General features: G+C 38.8%; 1 protein-coding gene and 1 non-coding gene across 2 annotated transcripts; one reads left to right on the top strand and one right to left on the bottom strand.

Annotated features, from left to right (window-relative positions):
• The first annotated feature begins 9,211 nt into the window (after positions 1-9,211).
• On the top strand, positions 9,212-9,323 carry LOC132091072 (U6 spliceosomal RNA). The gene has a single exon (XR_009422115.1). It is a non-coding gene; the product is annotated as a U6 spliceosomal RNA (small nuclear RNA).
• Positions 9,324-10,526: 1,203 nt separating this feature from the next.
• Positions 10,527-19,715, bottom strand: kcnj3b (potassium inwardly rectifying channel subfamily J member 3b). Its single transcript, XM_059571423.1, has 3 exons — positions 18,198-19,715; positions 17,578-17,794; positions 10,527-11,409 (listed from the first exon to the last, which is right to left on the bottom strand). Exons 1-3 carry the CDS (start codon positions 18,873-18,875, stop codon positions 10,685-10,687), a joined length of 1,620 nt encoding a protein of 539 aa, XP_059427406.1. The 5' UTR covers positions 18,876-19,715; the 3' UTR covers positions 10,527-10,684.
• Between the last annotated feature and the right edge of the window lie 482 nt (positions 19,716-20,197).

Raw genomic sequence — 20,197 nt, 5'->3', positions numbered from 1 at the left:
TTCTAGGCAGTCCGTCCAGTCGTTTTTATTATTTCTGGATGATAGCTGGAGATCAGTTGAAATAATTCTAAGAAGTTGCCTCTGCATTTTCACAGTGCACATGCAAGGGAATGTCTTGTTTTGCACAGAATAAAATGAGGTCTATTACGACTTTAATGTGTTTTCTATTCCTTTCCACAAACAAACTGTTGGCAGCATCTTTGTGCTGCTGGTTAATTGTATTTCCTCTTTCTGGTTTGTGGCTTGCTTTGTATCCTTCAGACCTGCCCAGCGCTGTAGCGTGTGGCCTGTTTAACACAACACCAATCTCTAAAGCCATTTTTTATGAATCTGCTTTAAGTGGCTGCTTCAGGGAAATGGCGACATGGCTTACGAAACACAGCATCTCTCAAAGTACTGTACTCTAGCCATGGGAACTTTTCATACCACCGGACATTACAACTTTTTTCTTTGCCTGCTATAGTGGTGACTGGAAATGAACTGAGTTTGGGCTGGGTATAGGGTAATCAATAGTGGAAAAGCCCTATAGACCTAGCAGAGTCAAAAACAAAAAACAAAGACGCTGGAGAATGGAGCGCTGCTGGTGATGGAGTAATAAGTGAATGAACACTAGCAAAGCCGTTCAGCTAATTACTGTACTACTCAACATTGATGGCTCCTGAACTTTGGAAGTATCTTCCTCCTGCGGCTGCACACAACTTCTTTTTAAAACAAACTCAGTAAGCGGCTCTTTTTCGTTTTATTTTAGTTTAACGTACAACTAAACTTTGGTTACTCACTGTGTGAAAAATGTGCTCAGTGTGAATGGGGGGTGGGGGGGGGGGTGACACAGAAGTAAAGGGTGCCAGGAAAAACTAATATGGGCAAAGAAAAGTATAAAGGCATCCGACGATCGCTGTAGTCAAAGCAATCTCTGCTGTAGCCAGTAATGACTGGGTGAGCCTTACTGAGAGGTGCCCACGCATCCGCTTGTTAAGTCTGACGTCACGCACTTAAATGTTTAATATGAATAAACAGTGATCATAAACGGCTGCTGAGGTAGTATTCTCAGGTGAAGCCAGTTGAGGCTTGGACCCGGAAACAGCGCTTCTTACGTCACCACTAACCAAATAGCTTCGCAACTGATACTGACAAATGACACGTCAAATGATGGGTGATAGACCAGTAAATCATGGGCTGCCGTGTTGTCCAGGGACACGCTGATTGAGTCTGATGTAATGGCAGTTGCATAAACTGTCAACAGCAGAGCCGGCACTATAGCTATAGGCAGAATAGGCAATTGCTAGGGCCTCTGGCTTTGAGGATGGGCCTCCATAACCGTAGCATCCCCTATATGCTAGTCCACCAGTCAAGACGAGCAGCAAATTTGAGCCTCATTGTTCACTGGATATACAACCCGAATTACGGAAAAGTTGGGTCGTTTTTTAAATTTTAATAAAATGAAAACTAAAAGACTTTCAAATCACATGAGCCAATATTTTATTCACAATAGAACATAGATAACATAGCAAATGTTTATACTGAGAAAGTTTACAATTTTATGCACAAAATGAGCTCATTTCAATTTTGATTTCTGCTACAGGTCTCAAAATAGTTGGGACGGGGCATGTTTACCATGGTGTAGCATCTCCTTTTCTTTTCAAAACAGTTTGAAGACGTCTGGGCATTGAGGCTATGAGTTGCTGGAGTTTTGCTGTTGGAATTTGGTCCCATTCTTGCCTTATATAGATTTCCAGCTGCTGAAGAGTTCGTGGTCGTCTTTGACGTATTTTTCGTTTAATGATGCGCCAAATGTTCTCTATAGGTGAAAGATCTGGACTGCAGGCAGGCCAGGTTAGCACCCGGACTCTTCTACGACGAAGCCATGCTGTTGTTATAGCTGCAGTATGTGGTTTTGCATTGTCCTGCTGAAATAAACAAGGCCTTCCCTGAAATAGACGTTGTTTGGAGGGAAGCATATGTTGCTCTAAAACCTTTATATACCTTTCAGCATTCACAGAGCCTTCCAAAACATGCAAGCTGCCCATACCGTATGCACTTATGCACCCCCATACCATCAGAGATGCTGGCTTTTGAACTGAACGCTGATAACATGCTGGAAGGTCTCCCTCCTCTTTAGCCCGGAGGACACGGCGTCCGTGATTTCCAACAAGAATGTCAAATTTGGACTCGTCTGACCATAAAACACTATTCCACTTTGAAATAGTCCATTTTAAATGAGCCTTGGCCCACAGGACACGACGGCGCTTCTGGACCATGTTCACATATGGCTTCCTTTTTGCATGATAGAGCTTTAGTTGGCATCTGCTGATGGCACGGCGGATTGTGTTTACCGACAGTGGTTTCTGAAAGTATTCCTGGGCCCATTTAGTAATGTCATTGACACAATCATGCCGATGAGTGATGCAGTGTCGTCTGAGAGCCCGAAGACCACGGGCATCCAATAAAGGTCTCCGGCCTTGTCCCTTACGCACAGAGATTTCTCCAGTTTCTCTGAATCTTTTGATGATGTTATGCACTGTAGATGATGAGATTTGCAAAGCCTTTGCAATTTGACGTTGAGGAACATTGTTTTTAAAGTTTCCCACAATTTTTTTACGCAGTCTTTCACAGATTGGAGAGCCTCTGCCCATCTTTACTTCTGAGAGACTCTGCTTCTCTAAGACAAAGCTTTTGATATCAATTAACTTAATTAATCACTAGATGTTCTCCCAGCTGAATCTTTTCAAAACTGCTTGCTTTTTTAGCCATTTGTTGCCCCCGTGCCAACTTTTTTGAGACCTGTAGCAGGCATTAAATTTTAAATGAGCTAATTAAGTGGATAAAAGTGTAAAATTTCTCAGTTTAAACATTTGCTACGTTATCTATGTTCTATTGTGAATAAAATATTGGCTCATGTGATTTGAAATTCCTTTAGTTTTCATTTTATTAAAACTTAAAAAACGTCCCAACTTTTCCGGAATTCGGGTTGTAGTTGAATTGTCACTCATCTGCAATTAATCCAATTAATGTTGTAGTTTCAGAGTGGGTTCCACCTTTTGAATGTCTGTGTAACGATTCCATCAGGTGCAGAAAATTAACTGTGCAATGCAAACAGCTAAATAGGCAAGCGAACAAGTACAGCTCCTCCTCTCACGTGATTTTCCCTCATTCATTCTCAATTCCCCCTCACGAAACCCACAGCATGCTAAAAGAGGTCTCTGTTGTAAGTCCATGGGCCGAAGGTAGGCAAGCCTCTGCAAGTATTTTACCAGTGGATGTTGCTGTTGGACAGTATTACTTTATAAAAACGAGTGCCTTTTATACTTTTAATGTCATATTTAGTAGTAATATTTGCGTGGTTTCATTTTTGTAATATGTATTATTTTAAAGGTCTTTTGGGTTTGGAAAGACATGAGGGGGAGTAATTCATGACAGAATTGTCATTTTTGGATGAATTGTCCTTTGAAAGATTCTTTGTGGGATCATATAGCTGCCAATAAATAACCTTTACTTTTAAGAGTGAATGAAATCATGCATTCATGAACAAATTCTTTTTAATTTTTATTTTCTTCTGTAATTTTATTTTATTTTTTTATTTTATTTTTGTAGTGACGCTACTGCCTACAATTGCTTAAAACATTCTCTGGTAATGATATCTGTTACACAGAGAATTATTTTTTCATCTTCACTGATTCCAAACCCTGGCAGCACTAGATCTATTAGCTATGTAATCTTTTATCGGTCTTTTTATTAAATATTGTCTTTAAAAAGGCATTTCTATATATCTAATCATCCCTTTTCTATACTTCTACAGAACAATCAAGTGGAAAATCTGCCACAAACTGTATGAAGTGCATCAACCCGGATACACCAAGCTGGTAAGTGGCACACTGCCTCTGAAACGAACCTCAGAACAGACAGCACGTTGTCCTTGTCTCTGCAGGGAACATCCACAGGAATAGAGCGTTCTGTTCCTACAATTTGATGCTGCCCTAACGTCTATCCAGCCCTTAAGCCATTATTTATCTGTGGCAAATGCCATCCTGTGCCAACCTCAAGAGTTACACAAGGAAAGTGGCCTTGGACAGGACCCTTTTTGGCTTGTGTTAAGTTGCTGTTGAAGAATTAAGATGTATGCAAACCAGTAAACACAAACAATTGACCCAGACATCTGGATTTTTTAACCGCCTTTAAAACAGCAAAGATTTGACCGGGAGGTTGTTAACAAAGGATCTGCCTTTAATGAGTAAGAGCCTTTCTCCATCTACTCTGTCATCAAAGTGGTTAATTTTAAATTAAAGTCATTTAATTTTCACCATCGTAGAGCAGAAACAATTTAGGAACTCATTAATGGTTATTTGAAAGTACATAATCTCATATAGGATGGGATAAGATCACTAAGTATGGAACTGATAAAATGAAATGAGGAGCGTTTGACATCAGGCTGCAGGGGAAAATACATTAAAAGGGATGGCAGGTTCTGAGAGCTCTCTGAAGAGATGAGCAGGTCACAGAATTAATGCTCTTTAAGCAGAGCATGTTGACCTTCACAAGCCCCTTCTTTTCATCTGAATCGGACATTTAGTGACAAGATAATATCTCATTTGAATTTCACCAGCTCCTGTTCAAACACACACAGATACACGCATTTTTATAATTAGCTTCCTACCAACAGAAGTTCAGGATATTGGTCCCCTGTGGATAGGTAATGTGTTAATGTTTCTTAAGGAAGTCGTAAATAAGGGATTCATTTCATCACACGATAACTAATTCAGTTGGCCCAATTTTCCAAACCATTCATACAGTTCTCGAAACAAAAACACGTTTCTCAAAACACTCAAAAAACTGTACTTTCACTTTTTTTTTTCAATTTTACTTAATCCGTTCATGTTGTGATTACTTAAAAAAAATTAATTTAACAATGTGAACTTAATTTAGTCTAGTTCATTCAACAAAAAAGTGTGTATTGTCAGCTTTACTTAAAAATTATTTGTTCAGCCGACATAACATTGTTGCATAAAAGTAACTGATTAATGAAACCCAATACAGACTTGAATCTCATTGGCTGAGGATTTTGCAGTGTATTATGGGTAATTGTTGTTCTGTCACCCTCTTGCAGTAGTGTAGCACCTTTAGATAGGTACGTGAGTAATAAAAAAAATCATGTTTGATTTACTGAACTTGTTCTGATATATTTTAGAACAAAACATACAAACAAATGGTTGGAAGTGCAACATTGTGTTTCAAATATGTTTGTGATCTGTTTGATGAACTGTAATTAAGAGATGGTTTATACCTTGAGTTGTGTTGAACAGCTGCACTCTTATTTATTGATTCAGTGTTATGGACTTATTAAATCCTAATTAAAGGGGGTGGTGTTTCTGAAGTGGCATTATTAAAAAATTGTGTCATCATTAATTACAATTTTCATGTACAATTAACTCTGTTGTTTATTGACTCTACTAAGGCTACTTCACACTGCAGGCTGAAACGACCCAATTCCGATTTTTTTTGCCCCTATGCGACCTGTATCTGATCTTTTCATGACAGTCTGAACGACACAGATCCGATCTTTTCAAATGCGACCCAGGCCACTTGGGTATGTGGTCCTAAATCCGATACGTATCCGATCTTTTGAAATGCGACCTCTGTCTGAATGGCCAGGTCACATGTATCCGACCTGTACGTCATTGATACGCTACAAACATCATAATTCTGTGTTGAAGTAGGCGGGAATGAGAAGATAAACAACAACCATGGCGGACGATGCTGCTTAAATAACTTTTAATATTGCTAAACGAGCTCCGCTGTTGACTACACTGTTGTTGACATCCAGGTTTAGCTACTTCCGCAAACAACGAGTGACGTCGTTGGCCGTTGAGTACTCTTCTGCGCATGCGGATCACTTCTGGGTCATTTCACGTTCACACAGGAGATCACAAAAGGTCGCATTTAATTGGAAATGTGAACGGCCTTGCAAGAAAATCTAATTTTTAAAAAAAATCGGAAATTGAGCATTAAGCCCTGCAGTGTAAACGTAGCCTAAGGTTTGTTAAGTTAAGTTTACTTAAACTTCTTTTGTAAAATGAACTAAATTATTGTTTGTTGAGATTACTTAAACAAATTGTGTGGAACCTGACATAATATTTTTAATTAAACCCAACATTTCATTTGAGTGAACTTTTAACACACTTCACCTGTTTGCACACGTTCCAATTTGCTCAGTGTTTCCTACAAAACTCTTCACAAAATGCCATAATTTTGCACAGGTTTAACCATGTTCTCATTCAGAAAACACTAACACACTATACTGTAATTAACGCAAGAATCAAAAAATGAACCCAAACAGCACACATTTATCTGTGTGTGTGAACATTAGGGAAGTTGGCCTACAGGCTCATCTAAAAGGTTTCAATACTACTTACTAAATACACATACATTATAATTACAATACAGATGAAAGAACTTTCATTATTCTGTGTACAGTAAATACTGTAGCACATGTTGTACAACCCCAAACTCATTACTATTGAATTTATTTGTAACCAAGTAGTCCTTACATGTATACTCTATTTTTGCAGAAGGCTGAAAAGTCTTTTGTCAGAAGATTAAGAAACTGCTATAACAAATAAGGATACTACCAATACTGTAATGCAATTTGGCAGAGGATGCTGAAGGAACTGACAGTATATTCCAGTGTATGTTTATTGTATGTTCATTTGTTTGGTTTTTGAACTTTTCTCTTCTAGTGCTTTACAGTCATGTAATGGAAGTACATTTTTCTTACAGTTTAAAGCTGAATTTAACTGTGTCTGCATCCCTCTATTTATGTTGTACAACCCGAATTCCGGAAAAGTTGGGACGTTTTTTAAATTTTAATAAAATGAAAACTAAAAGACTTTCAAATCACATGAGCCAATATTTTATTCACAATAGAACATAGATAACATAGCAAATTTTAAACTGAGAAAGTTTACAATTTTATGCACAAAATGAGCTCATTTCAATTTTGATTTCTGCTACAGGTCTCAAAATAGTTGGGACGGGGCATGTTTACCATGGTGTAGCATCTCCTTTTCTTTTCAAAACAGTTTGAAGACGTCTGGGCATTGAGGCTATGAGTTGCTGGAGTTTTGCTGTTGGAATTTGGTCCCATTCTTGCCTTATATAGATTTCCAGCTGCTGAAGAGTTCGTGGTCGTCTTTGACGTATTTTTCGTTTAATGATGCGCCAAATGTTCTCTATAGGTGAAAGATCTGGACTGCAGGCAGGCCAGGTTAGCACCCGGACTCTTCTACAACGAAGCCATGCTGTTGTTATAGCTGCAGTATGTGGTTTTGCATTGTCCTGCTGAAATAAACAAGGCCTTCCCTGAAATAGACGTTGTTTGGAGGGAAGCATATGTTGCTCTAAAACCTTTATATACCTTTCAGCATTCAGCGTCCGTGATTTCCAACAAGAATGTCAAATTTGGACTCGTCTGACCATAAAACACTATTCCACTTTGAAATAGTCCATTTTAAATGAGCCTTGGCCCACAGGACACGACGGCGCTTCTGGACCATGTTCACATATGGCTTCCTTTTTGCATGATAGAGCTTTAGTGAAGTGAAGTGAAATTCAGCCAAGTATAGTGACCCATACTCAGAATTTGTGCTCTGCATTTAACCCATCCGAAATGCACACACACACAGAGCAGTGAACACACACACACACACTGTGAGCATACACCCGGAGCAGTGGGCAGCCATTTATGCTGCGGCGCCCGGGGAGCAGTTGGGGGTTCGATGCCTTGCTCAAGGGCACCTAAGTCGTGGTATTGAAGGTGGAGAGAGAACTGTACATGCACTCCCCCCACCCACAATTCCTGCCGGCCCGGGACTCGAACTCACAACCTTTCGATTGGGAGTCCGACTCTCTAACCATTAGGCCACGACTTCCCCTTAAATTTAGTTGGCATCTGCTGATGGCACGGCGGATTGTGTTTACCGACAGTGGTTTCTGAAAGTATTCCTGGGCCCATCAAAACTGCTTGCTTTTTTAGCCGTTTGTTGCCCCCGTGCCAACTTTTTTGAGACCTGTAGCAGGCATTAAATTTTAAATGAGCTAATTAAGTGGATAAAAGTGTAAAATTTCTCAGTTTAAACATTTGCTACGTTATCTATGTTCTATTGTGAATAAAATATTGGCTCATGTGATTTGAAATTCCTTTAGTTTTCATTTTATTAAAATTTAAAAAACGTCCCAACTTTTCCGGAATTCGGGTTGTATAATGTAACAGACATTGACTAGCAAAAGGATTCCTATTTCCCAAAAGGTATTTTTTTAATTTTTTTTTTTTTTGGTAACAGTGATTTGAATCGATCTCACTAGTGTTCTCTAGGCAGAAAAATATGTTTTATTTCTGTCTTATTTGACAGGTTTGTGTATCATGAGGCCAAGAGTCTGACAAAAGAGGCTAAACTATTGGAGTTTGACCTGGAAGTTTGAAGTTTGCACAAGTTGTTGTATACCTTCAAGACTGTGTTTAAAGTTGTGAGAAAATGGTGAATTGTTTCATGAATTACGTGTTAGCAATTGAGACAAACTGTAACTGTGAACTGCGTGGAGCCCCTGCAGCTTGTATATCTAACGTAACTCTCACGCATTGTCTCTTTCACACTTCACACCCCCATTTAATTTTGTTCACTTCTGCAGTTATGACTCAGGAAGGGCTTTACGGTATGTTTTGCATAGTCACTGGGGTACATGGAAAGGACAAACCTGCCCATTTGTTACAGAAAAAAGCTTTATTATTCAATTTAAGCCATATAAATAATAAACCATGATAAATAAAAGCTCACGTGACCTTTTACTAGGCAGATGTGGAGTCGGTTTTTTAAAAATTCAGTTGATTTTTTTGAATTGTTATTACAAGCCACAATGACAATTAAAAAGCAGGCAAACCTTTTTTTTCTTCTAAATTTAGAAAAATTTATCCGCACAGAAAATCTATGTTCTTTCATTGAAATAGAATAGAAATCTCAAGGCAGTTGAACACTTCCAAAGAGCAGCATCAGGCAGCAAGTGGCCAGTCATCCATACAGCTGGGTCAAACCAGATCAAACTGCTTTAGTTGTGGGGAAGACCTCTGCCAATACCAATGAGCTTATATGCGTCAAACATGGGCAAGTCCACCCCTAGCTTTGATTCATTTCGGACTTATTTTATGATGATGGATCAGGTGGAGGTACATTTCAGTAGTTTGAGGCACATATACTAAAATTGGATCGATACAGAGTAGATTAGCATGGCCCCTGCGAAAGGATGACACGCAAATCCGTGAAGCGCTCCATCTTTTTGGGGGTGGTGCTGGCGCAGTGGATAAGACACATGCCTTAGGTGTGAGAGACCCGGGTTTGAATCCACTGTGAGAAACCAATGTGTCCCTGAGCAAGACACTTAACCCCTAGTGGCTCCAGAGGCGTGCGACCTCTGACATATATAGCAATTGTAAGTCATTTTGGATAAAAGCATCAGCTAAATGAATAAATGTAAATGTAGTAGTTTCATTTTATAATAGACTTGTTACACATCACAAAACATTTATTACAGTATTATAAACCCCTCCAACTGCCGTTCTAATATTCGTCAGAAGTAGAATAGAATGTATTGAGGGAAACACAATTAGAAAACTGAAAACCATTGAACGCGAACATAACATATGGTACAAGATTTTTCCAGTCAAAAGTTCCACTGCAATTTATAATCTTATTGCTTCGTTTTTCAAACACAAGAGTTAAACAAAGCCATAACAATGTTGACAATGTCTTATCTATAAAACCCACTGCGAGACTCAAGTCATTCAGGTCAGGAAAATATTTGAACATTTCAAATAAGTTTAAACTTTTAAACGGAGAACAGCAGGAAACAATCATTGACAAAACATCATATATAAAGTAAGAGCCAAATGTGAAATACTGTGGTGGAAACATATTCCACCACAAACAGATCATAAAAGCTTTAAAAAGTGTCAACATTTTTAAAAGCTTTTGCGATGGTTGGTATTTTACATTTGGCTCCTTATATTTAAGGCTTATTCTTTGACGCGAGATAATCCGGCTTGATTATGAAATGATAGATCATGCAATAGATAAAAAAAAAGAACAAAACCTGAGTCGGTTCATAAAAAAAAAAAAAAAAAGGTTCATTACCATAAATGCACAGCGCCCATTTCTTGAAGTCTAAAGACCACAGCATCTAATCTCTCAATGTGTTATTGTGTACCACAATAACCGATGCACTGATGAAAAAAAACAAAAACAAATGGCTAACTCAGGTTATAGCCACTGGCTTCTTTAGAAACATTAGTTACCATGGATTATCAGTGAACACTGACATTGCATTCTGATAATTAGATTGATAATCTATTTTAAGATATACATAATATAGGCAAGCCCTCAAAACAAGTTTGGCTATTAGGCTAATATAAAAGAGATATACTGAATAGTCATTAAATAGTGTTGTTATATTGTCTGCATTTAGATGTTGAAAATGAATTCTCCTTTCATGCGGTTTGTGGTAAAACATGCCAGATTGTGCAGAGGATTAGCATTAATCTAATATTTTATCCATATATAAATTGCTATAAATTTTCCCTTTTATTTAATTTCAATTTCAGAGGAGGTAAATGGCCAAAACATGTATACATATAGAAGTCAGTTCATTTTAAACTCAAGCCTGTGAACCTCTCTGAATGCATTTTTCTCAGTTTGGGAGGCAGATGACCATCCATTCGTCCTCCGATTCCGACTCCACCCACCCCGACCCCTCCTGCCAACCTTTGCAGTTTGGGTGGCAGATCTGTCACCGATTGGCTGATGGGTTCAGCCCCGCCCACCAAGCCCAGCTTGGTAGCCAGTCTGTCCTCATTGGGGCTCAGCACAGCACTGATTGGCTGAAGCCTCTCTTCTGCCACGCCTGGAGCTGAGCTGATTCGCTGGAGTTTGAAGGGCAGGTCACCCAGGTTGTAGGATATCTCTGAACTCATGCGCAGAAGCTTGCGGGGCATTCCGTCCCGAATGGGGGCCTCCCGGCCCGTAAGCTTCTGAAGTTTGGCAGGCATTTTGGTAGTTGGCATGGGGGTTGCTATATTGATGGAGCCAGTTTCTGCATCGCTCTGAAGTTCCAGACCTTCAAGAGTTCCGCTGCCCTCCGTCACCCCACCTGTGCTGTGGCACAGAGAGGGCGCTGTCAGAGGTGATGACAGGAGCAAACTCTCCTCTTGTTCTTTAACGCTGTGCGGAGGTGTGGGAACCTCAAAAGTGCCATGAAACTGCGAATAGTCGACTTTGAAGAAACCCTCCTCCAGGGAAATTACCGGGAAGAATCGGTGACCCCACAGAACCTCGTCCTCCGTGTACGAAGTACGAGCTTGGCATGTCATACCTAGGATAAGACAAGAAACAAATGAGTTTAATGAATTTAATGAAGGCGATGTTGTAACGTATTAATAATAATCTACATCAAGTTCTGTGCAACAACAAATCTGTTTCAGAGGAGTGTACTGTGCAACAATGGTTGGGTGACTAAAACTAATAGATGCATTACTGACAGGGTGTGCGTACACACACACACACACACACACACACACACACACACACACGAGCGCATTTACTGTTGAGCAACACCCACGGGAATGTCTGTTCACGGTCCATTTGGTTGCATGAAAACAAGAGCTTTATCTGTGGGAAATTCATTAGATCTGTGTATCACCCACACCAGCGAACATCCCTCCTTAATTAAAGCATGCAAAGCCTTCACTATAAAGAGCTCATTTTTATGAACCCCCTAACAACACGGCGTTCTACATCAGTCAATAGCAAAGGAATCTAAGAAAAGAAAAGAAAAGCAAGAGTACTCTTGATGACACAAGAAGGTTGCATTTTTCTTCCAACTGTAATTCCAAAGACAGTCCCTTGAAAACCAGCATCCGTATCTCCATGTAGGAGCGTGGTTCTTTGTCTGCTCTGCGCTTCAGTGCAGTAGGGGCCAGAGGAGAGGAGATTTGAGATGTTTGCAGGAGACATACTGCTGAGGACTTTATTCTATACAGGGATTTGAGCAGCTGGATGACAGTACAAAGAAAGCATTGGGACGGCCGTGCCGTTCTCCTGACAGAAAGAAACAGATGCGGTCTAAAAAGAGACAGTTGCACATTATAATAAACCTCAGACCTAAATATAAAAACCCAGCAAGACAAAACATACATTATACATTTTTTAAACTCAAGATCATTCTTTTTTTCACACGTCGCCGCCTACGACCATCGCACACCTACACACTCTCACACACACAAGCATCCTCTCTTACTACAGTAAAAAAATCCCAGCTTTTCCGAGCTGACAAATCCTGGGCTTAGCAGTATAACACTATTATTCATCTTATGAAATATTTAACAGGCTTTCTGCTGTTTACTGGGAGAGAGGAAGGTAAGGTATTTGCTGGAGTTGAAATCCGGTCTGGTTCGCCGCGATTTCAGCTTACGTAATCATTCCATATTCTTCCATTATGACAAATTTCATTTCTGCGTTTGGGAGGAACGTTTGCGCACATTAGCTAACACCATTTTTTTTAAAAAAGGTACCGCTACACTCCAACATCTGACAGTTATGAGAATAATTTATATTTCCAAGAGGGATAATCTGTTTCTATGGTGACCGTCATCAAGTGTTCAGTTCCATTGCCACAGAGGTGCTCTGCCTGACCTGTTTCTGTCATCTCTGTCTTTCTCTCATTCACTCGCTTCCTCTCCGTCATTTTCCCCTACTCGCTCCACGTTCCCTCCTGTCCATTTTAGTGTGTCTTCCTAACACACCTATAGCACTAACCATCATTATCATCACGACTCCCTCTAAGTCCCTATCTCACACTCTCCCTTTCTCTCTTGTTGTCTCTCTCTCTGTGGTGTGAGATAACAGTAAACTCTACTATCGGGCTGCTCTGAACAGTAATTGACCATGCAGCTGGGGCCAATTTTCTCCTGTATCTCGCTGACACTCAGTGTGTGGTCCTGAAGGGATGAAGCAGTGGCTCCCTTTTAATTTGTTGAGGCCCCTTGGGATGGTTGTGCAGAGCTGTCCTGTTTACTCACACTGCTGAAAGCACAAGAAATAAAACCACAGAAAGCACAATTCTCAAACCACGAGCCAAGAACTAAAAATAAAAAGTGATAAATGAATAATGCCAGTAAATTTTTCCTCCAAGCATAAATGGTTAATATTCAGTGCTACTCAGTATGTACTAAGACATCTGTCTCAGCATTATTTGAGACACTGTTATATATATAATTTGAATTAGTTTTTATTTTTATATGATTAGTTTTCATTTGAATTTAGTTAACGTTTTGGTCAATTTGTTATGTGTTTTTGTAATTTGTATTATTTATTTATTTAAAGTACGTCTTTATAGTTATAGTTATACATTTTTTTGGTTTTATTCATTTTAGTACATAAATTTAAACTAAATGAAAATGAGTTTCTTGGGTTTGAGTTTTTTTAAATATATATTACATTTTATTTCAGTTAATGTAAGTGTACATTTTATTTGAAGGAACACAAATGGCTTTAGATTTAAATAATTATAATAACCCTAATTTGGCCATTTTACAGCAGGCAGGTGTAACCACCATATTATTATTTTGACCTGGACAATTTAGTGACAATAACTGCCTCATCAGAGATCTGATAAACTGTGAAAAAAAAACAGTCACAGATGCTACAATAATTCAATAAACAATACTCTTAAAAAGGCACATATCTCAGATGTTTTATCTTATTTACATCATATTAAAAGTACAACTGCTCTGTCACTCCAAGGCTTGCAGAGAAGTGTACAGACTGCATTTAATCAAAATTATTTGACACCACAATCTTAGCATCAGGGCAAATCCGAGACATGCTCTTTAGTCAAGACACATCAAAACAATCTAGAATCTCATTACATTTTTATTTTTTGGTGTAGATATGTTGAAAATCCATGAAGTTTGAAATTGAAAATAAGAGAAAGAACACTTTAAGATGTAAATTTGCATGACAGGAAACAGGGTTTGGAAGCTCTCCACACTTCTTTTTTTGACCAAAGATACCCTTAAAACAAAGATTTTTTTGAGAACTCAAATTTGTGTAAGGAGTTCAGACTTCAGGGAATGTATTTTGAATATATTTTACTAAGATAAATAACCCTGATCTATAAGTAATATTTTAACATTCCACAAATGAGTTTTAGACATGAGTTTTTTCAAACAGTGCTAGTTATTCGGACAGAACATTCGTGATTTAGGAAATTTGTAAAAATGGTTCAATTGCTTTAGAAACATACTCTTCACATAATGCCACTCTTGAAACAAGCATATAATTAAAAAAATTGTAAAGCCAAGATTAAAAAATGCTAATGGGGTGAATAAATAACGTGTTGAGAATTCTTGAAACTAAATATGTAGCCACTAAAACAATTAATGGATCATAATATTGAAACACTTGACAGAAATACTTAATTAGGCGGAATGCAGTCTTATGTTGTGGCCTTACCAATCTAGTTATTCATTCTTAATTCACCATGTATTACCAGCATTTCTGCAGCTCATCTGGTTATGACTGTTGTTACATGTATACTATATATACTATTAATAATGTTAAGGTCAAAAGTTTGATGTCAACTGATAAAATGTGTCTATTAAATGCATTTTAGGTTGAATTAGTCAATATCATTTAATTGGTTTTAAAATGTCAAGGGTTAGACCAAACTACAAGTTTGCAACTTTACAAGTTGTTTATTTATTCAAGATTATATATCTTAAAGAATTTACATTTCTAAGTTATTACATCTTCTGAATATGCAAACGATTGAAGAACAAACACTATAATTTAATGCAGTCTTTACTAAAATTGCTTAATATTCATAATCCATTAATATTTCTTATGGCTAGATTTATGTTAGTAAGTTTTTTCTTAACACATTCAGTTTTTGTTTAATATCGGGAAAATGTTTGCTATATTTAAGAGACGTATTTTTGCAGTGTAATGTGAAAGGCTGTAAATAATTTGACAGCTGTGAATGCTGGCACAGCTGTCATGTTTATCTCTGAGGGCAATAGATGGCTGTGGGCTGTTCCTCTGAGACTTCTTGGCCTTGAAGTCGCTGCCTCTCTGTTTGAAGTAAATTAATGTCTAAATCTCTAAATCTGCCTCCTGCCACATTGAGAGAATCATACAGAGAAGACTGGGATGAGTGGTCACATTTTTTCACAAGTCCGTTTCTGTAGAGGAACACACACCTTACATTTTCAGCTACATAAAAGCTATTTCCTGTAGGTTCACTGTAGTAGTGTAATTGCATATTTTACTACTCGTATGCAACTTTTAGGGGTAGACAAGTTACAGAGTTGTCCTTTTAAGTGACAAGCTGTTGTACCTCTTAAGGTACCATTTTTGTAAAAAAAAAACTGACAATGTTGGTTATCACAATTTGTACCTGCCATTTAAAAGCCTATCACTGTATATTTAATGGCTCTTCAGCTAAATTTAAAAAGTACAACAATTCGTGAAACATCAAAAATATAAAAGGTAACACCATTTAAATGATCATGCCATTGTTTTTGCCAGCATATTCATGTTGTTTCCTTTTACAGAAATGTGAAATGTGATAATTTTATTACAAAAAATTACTCCAATTTAAAGGAATAGTTCACCCAAAAATAAATAAATGTACTAACTATCAGGCCATCCATAATGTACATTATTTTGTTTCTTCATTGGAACAGATATGGAGAAATTTAGCATTACATCACTTGTGCACCAATAGATACTCTGCAGTGAATGGGTGCCATCAGAAAGAGTCCACAAACAGCTGATAAAACACCACAATAATCCACAAATAATCCACACAACGCAAATCAATCAATTATTACCTTGTGAAGTAAAAAGTTGTTTGTAAAAAAAAATGATTGCATTATTCATAAAAGTGCTTACTCCAGTAATAATAAAAAAAAAAAAAAAAAAAAAACAGTATTCCCACATAATCCACCAACATATTTGTTTAGAACTGTTTTCACTCATAAACAGTGCTCAATCAGTGCATATTTCTCTTCTGATTCAGACAAGATAGTCTCACTGGAGAAAGCAATATTATGAATAGAGGACTTGCAGCATTTTACGTCACAAGATGTTAATTGATGGACTGGAGTCATATGGATTATGGCGATGTTTGGACTCTCATTCTGAAGGCACCCATTCTCTATACAGGATCTATTAGTGATTAAGTGATGTAATGCTAAATTTCTCCATATCTGTTTCATTGAAGAAACTAATTCATCAATTTATCAAACCAACATAAAAAAAAAATTGATTGCTGAGATGTAGCCCTTCTGACAACTAGCCCTGGTGTCCGCTATTTGAAATGTGAGCTTTCATATACAGAGACGTGTTCAAAGACTTTAATCCTGAAGAGATTAGAACTACTGGACACAAGAACACTCACACACATACACACATGCAGAATGTATTTGTGCTGTATTCCCACATGCACATGACATAAACCTTGCCATAATTACAGGACATAATTAAAAATGTCTAATGAATTATTTGATAAGTAGTAATTAGTATTTGATTTGTGAGGCTGATAAACTCAAGTTCCGTCTCCATACTTCATACAGCCGGTGAGACTTTACTGTATGGAGACCGCTTAAGAAGGGGCCGATTTAGTTGCTATGGAAACTGATTCACAATAGGGAGAACAGAGTGCTGACTAACTGTACATAATTCTGCTTTTTTTTCCTTTTCTTTTTTTACCCACAAATCCCTTTCACTTTCTGTAGGTGGAATATTCAGATGTGTCATCAATAAAGAAGGCCGGACGGCATACATGATTTTCTTCAGTATGTTAATTAAATCAAGCCATAGAAGCATGTGATTCTGAATCTAATTGAATATGTACATATACAACATGTATCCTGCAGAGATTTTCTGCTGTTGCTTGATCGAATGTGGTTTCTTACTGTAAGTGTGTACTGTCTTGTATATGTATGGATCGATGTGTTTGACGCTGCAGGCTGAGAAAGTAAAGGTAAGCTGTGATTTGATTGACAGGTGACTTAATCTCGTAGCATGCCAGACTACGGAACCATGAGGCGAAGAGCAAAATGAAAGACTAACTTTGTATATCATCTTACATAACACGTCTCTCTCTCTCTCTCTCTCTCTCTCTCGTTTTCCATCTTTGCTGCAGTAGACACCAACATTTATTCTTTTATATCATAAAAACCTGATTTTCACCAGCAAACTAGCTTCTGCAGACTGACTCCAACACACACACTGAACCTCACATCTGTAGCACATCACTCAAACACCTTCACCCTGTTATTTAAAAATAATAATAATAAAAAAAACACATAAGAAAACCATTAAATAGGGATTTTGGAAACTTGGCTTCATGCACTGGTTTGTAAATAATGTGTACGATTCAATCAAAAGTAACATTTATTAAAGATGTATAGTGTGGAATAAAATTTCAGCATTCAGATTCGATTTTTTGAAATCTGAGCATATTATTAAAACTCACCGGTGGTCTCCACGATCCCCTCTAAGATAACCACAATCTCAAATTGCTCTGTTTGCATGGACCTGAGCGAGAGGTCATAGAATGGGCTCTTGGAGTCGATCACATGGCAGATCGTCAGAGGGGACACTAAGAAAAGCTGGTCGGCTCCAGTACTGAAACCAACATCCAGCTCCAGTTGATCCAGAGGCAAAAACTCACCTTCAGGAGTCTGGCGGGACTGCAGAGACAGGTAGAAAAAGAGAACTACTTAGGACAAAAATAGGGAGATGATGGAGTGTGAGCAAGAGAGAAAGTCTGGGTCTAATGCATCTAAAGTGATCTAAAAATGACTGCTGCATCCAAGTCGCATAGTGCGGATCAATAGTCTACTTTTTCCACTGTAGGTGAACAAATCAATTTACAGGTCTTTCTCATTTGTCTCAGCTTGAGGTATTGTTTGTATTAGGTTAAAGAATGAACCTTAGCTTGAAACCTTCAAATATCTAGTGATATGCATTTCTTCCATATTTAGCTACACGTTTAGACAGAAATTCATCAATGCAGATTTCTAACCTGCACATAACGGGCTATATCTTCCCTTTTCTCTCTCTCTTTTGAATTGGTTCCAGTCTTATACTCACTTTGAGTAGTTTGCAGCGTATTTGCGCGGAGACCATGTGGCTGTTCCGCAGGTTCCCCACTCGGAACATCAGGGTCAGTTTGCCGTCACGCATGGAAATAGCCGCGTGCTCGCTGAACATCAGCGTCTCTGCGCGTTTCTTCGGCTGGGACATCTTGATGAACATGCAACCGATCAGAAAAGCGTCCACTATAGAGCCTAGGATCGACTGGAAGAGGAAGAGAATGATACCTTCTGGACACTTGTCTGTAATGTAGCGGTAACCGTATCCGATAGTGGCCTCAGTTTCGATGAAGAACAGAAAAGCGGAGGGAAAGTTGTGGACGTTGGCCACGCACGGTGTGTACTTGTCATCGTGGACCTGATTCAGGTCTCCACGTATAAAGGCAATGACCCACCACATAGAAGCCATGAAGAGCCACGCCACCGTGTAGGTAAGGATGAAGATGAATAGATTCCAGCGCCATTTGAGGTCCACGAGCGTGGTGAACAGGTCCGACAGGTACCGGCTGGTCTCTCCTCCCAGGTTCCCGTGCTGGACGTTACAGCGGCCGTTCTTGTCCACAAAGCGCTGACGTTTCTTTTTCTTCTCGGGGGCCGCCTGGTTGAACGCACCGCCGCTGGACGAAGTGGTCACCACTTGATAATCATCCCCAAATTTTTTCCGCAACGCTGACATCCTTCACGGTTAAAGTTGTCCCAGATGATAGGCTGCGAGAATGCTTTGAGAGCTTGTTCTTGACGAACTGCTTTCGTGTGTTTTTTTTACACTTCAGATAGACCAGTCTCCCGCATTTCTGGGCGGATGATTCCAAAAAAGTTATTTTTAGGGCTTACCGCAGGAGTTTGTCAATAGCAGCGCGCTGCTCTTGGGATGGAGCGATACAGATCTCCTTGTATTCTCCAAATCCGCATATCTAAAAAAAGACTCACTCAGTAAAATGTGGAGAAAAATGGATGCGAGTAATTTGTAATCTCAGATTGGCTTGGCGCAGTCTAGCACTTGTGCGTTGGCACCCTCCTCCTCCTCTACCTTCATCAACTCCTCCTGTTTCCCCAGGTGTATCGCACCAATTTGATAAGATGGTAGTTGGAAGACGCCCTAAGGATCCTGTCCAAGTTTTAACTCACCGCCTCTGCTGTTCTTCGCAGCTGGCAAGCTTTGTTATCTGATTCAGTTCGTCTTCTCACTGTTCTCGGTTCCTGCGCACTCTGCGCCTGCTGCTCTCCAACCATCTCCAGCCCAGACAAATAAGAGAAACTTCTCCGAGAGGGTGGTGGTGGAGATGGGAGGTGGGGGAGAGATGAACACGTGTTGGATACATCTTTTTTTTGCTGCGCTTGTAATATGCTTATCTGAACAGTGCTGCATGTAACGTAATCCCTGCAAGATCTGTTTGTTTAGGCAATATGCAGGATGCGAATTAGAGGGGGGCAGTGGTGGAAAGAGTACTGAAAATTTGTACTTAAGTACAAGTACTGTGACATTGGTGAAAAAATACTCAATTACAAGTAAAAGTACTGCTGTCAAAAGAGTACTTAAGTAAAAGTAAAAAGTACTAAGAGTACAAGTGTTACTAGTTACTTTTTGGCTGGCGATATTTAGTTACCAAACAATATTCATGTCAAAGATCTATGTGCATGGATAATAGCAACTTTGAACAAAACCCACTTTTATCTTATTGACAAAGTATGTTAATTAGTGGTCATGATACAGGGATTTCTAACTTCAATATCTGGTTGGATAGGAGTGGTCAAAGGGGTCCTATTGTGCTCTTTTACAATGTCTTGAATTTGTTTTGGGGGTGTACTAGAACATGCTCTCATGCTTGGTGGTTCGAAAAACACATAATTTTACACAATTTACAATACCTTTCTCCCCTGCTTGGCACAAATGTCTCAATTAGTTTTGGGTTTGATGAAGACCTGCCTTCCAAAAAACAAAATGTGTTGTGATTGGTTAGCTGTCACAGTGTGTTGTGATTGGTGAATAGCTCAGAC

The sequence above is a fragment of the Carassius carassius genome, chromosome 17, assembly GCF_963082965.1.
Source record: "Carassius carassius chromosome 17, fCarCar2.1, whole genome shotgun sequence".
In the NCBI taxonomy this organism is placed as follows: domain Eukaryota; kingdom Metazoa; phylum Chordata; class Actinopteri; order Cypriniformes; family Cyprinidae; genus Carassius; species Carassius carassius.
The sequence above is the reverse complement of the archived record's forward strand: the minus strand, read 5'-3'. Positions and strand labels throughout refer to the sequence as shown.

What these genes read in the sequence shown, in the direction of transcription:
- kcnj3b (XM_059571423.1), bottom strand. Translation starts at nt 18,875, where the DNA reads ATGTCAGCGTTGCGGAAAAAATTTGGGGATGATTATCAAGTGGTGACC. An exon ending in TACGCTGCAAACTACTCAAA is followed by an intron (nt 17,795 to 18,197) that starts GTGAGTATAAGA and finishes CTGTCTCTGCAG; the next exon opens with TCCCGCCAGACTCCTGAAGG. An exon ending in GGGGATCGTGGAGACCACCG is followed by an intron (nt 11,410 to 17,577) that starts GTGAGTTTTAAT and finishes GTCTTATCCTAG; the next exon opens with GTATGACATGCCAAGCTCGT.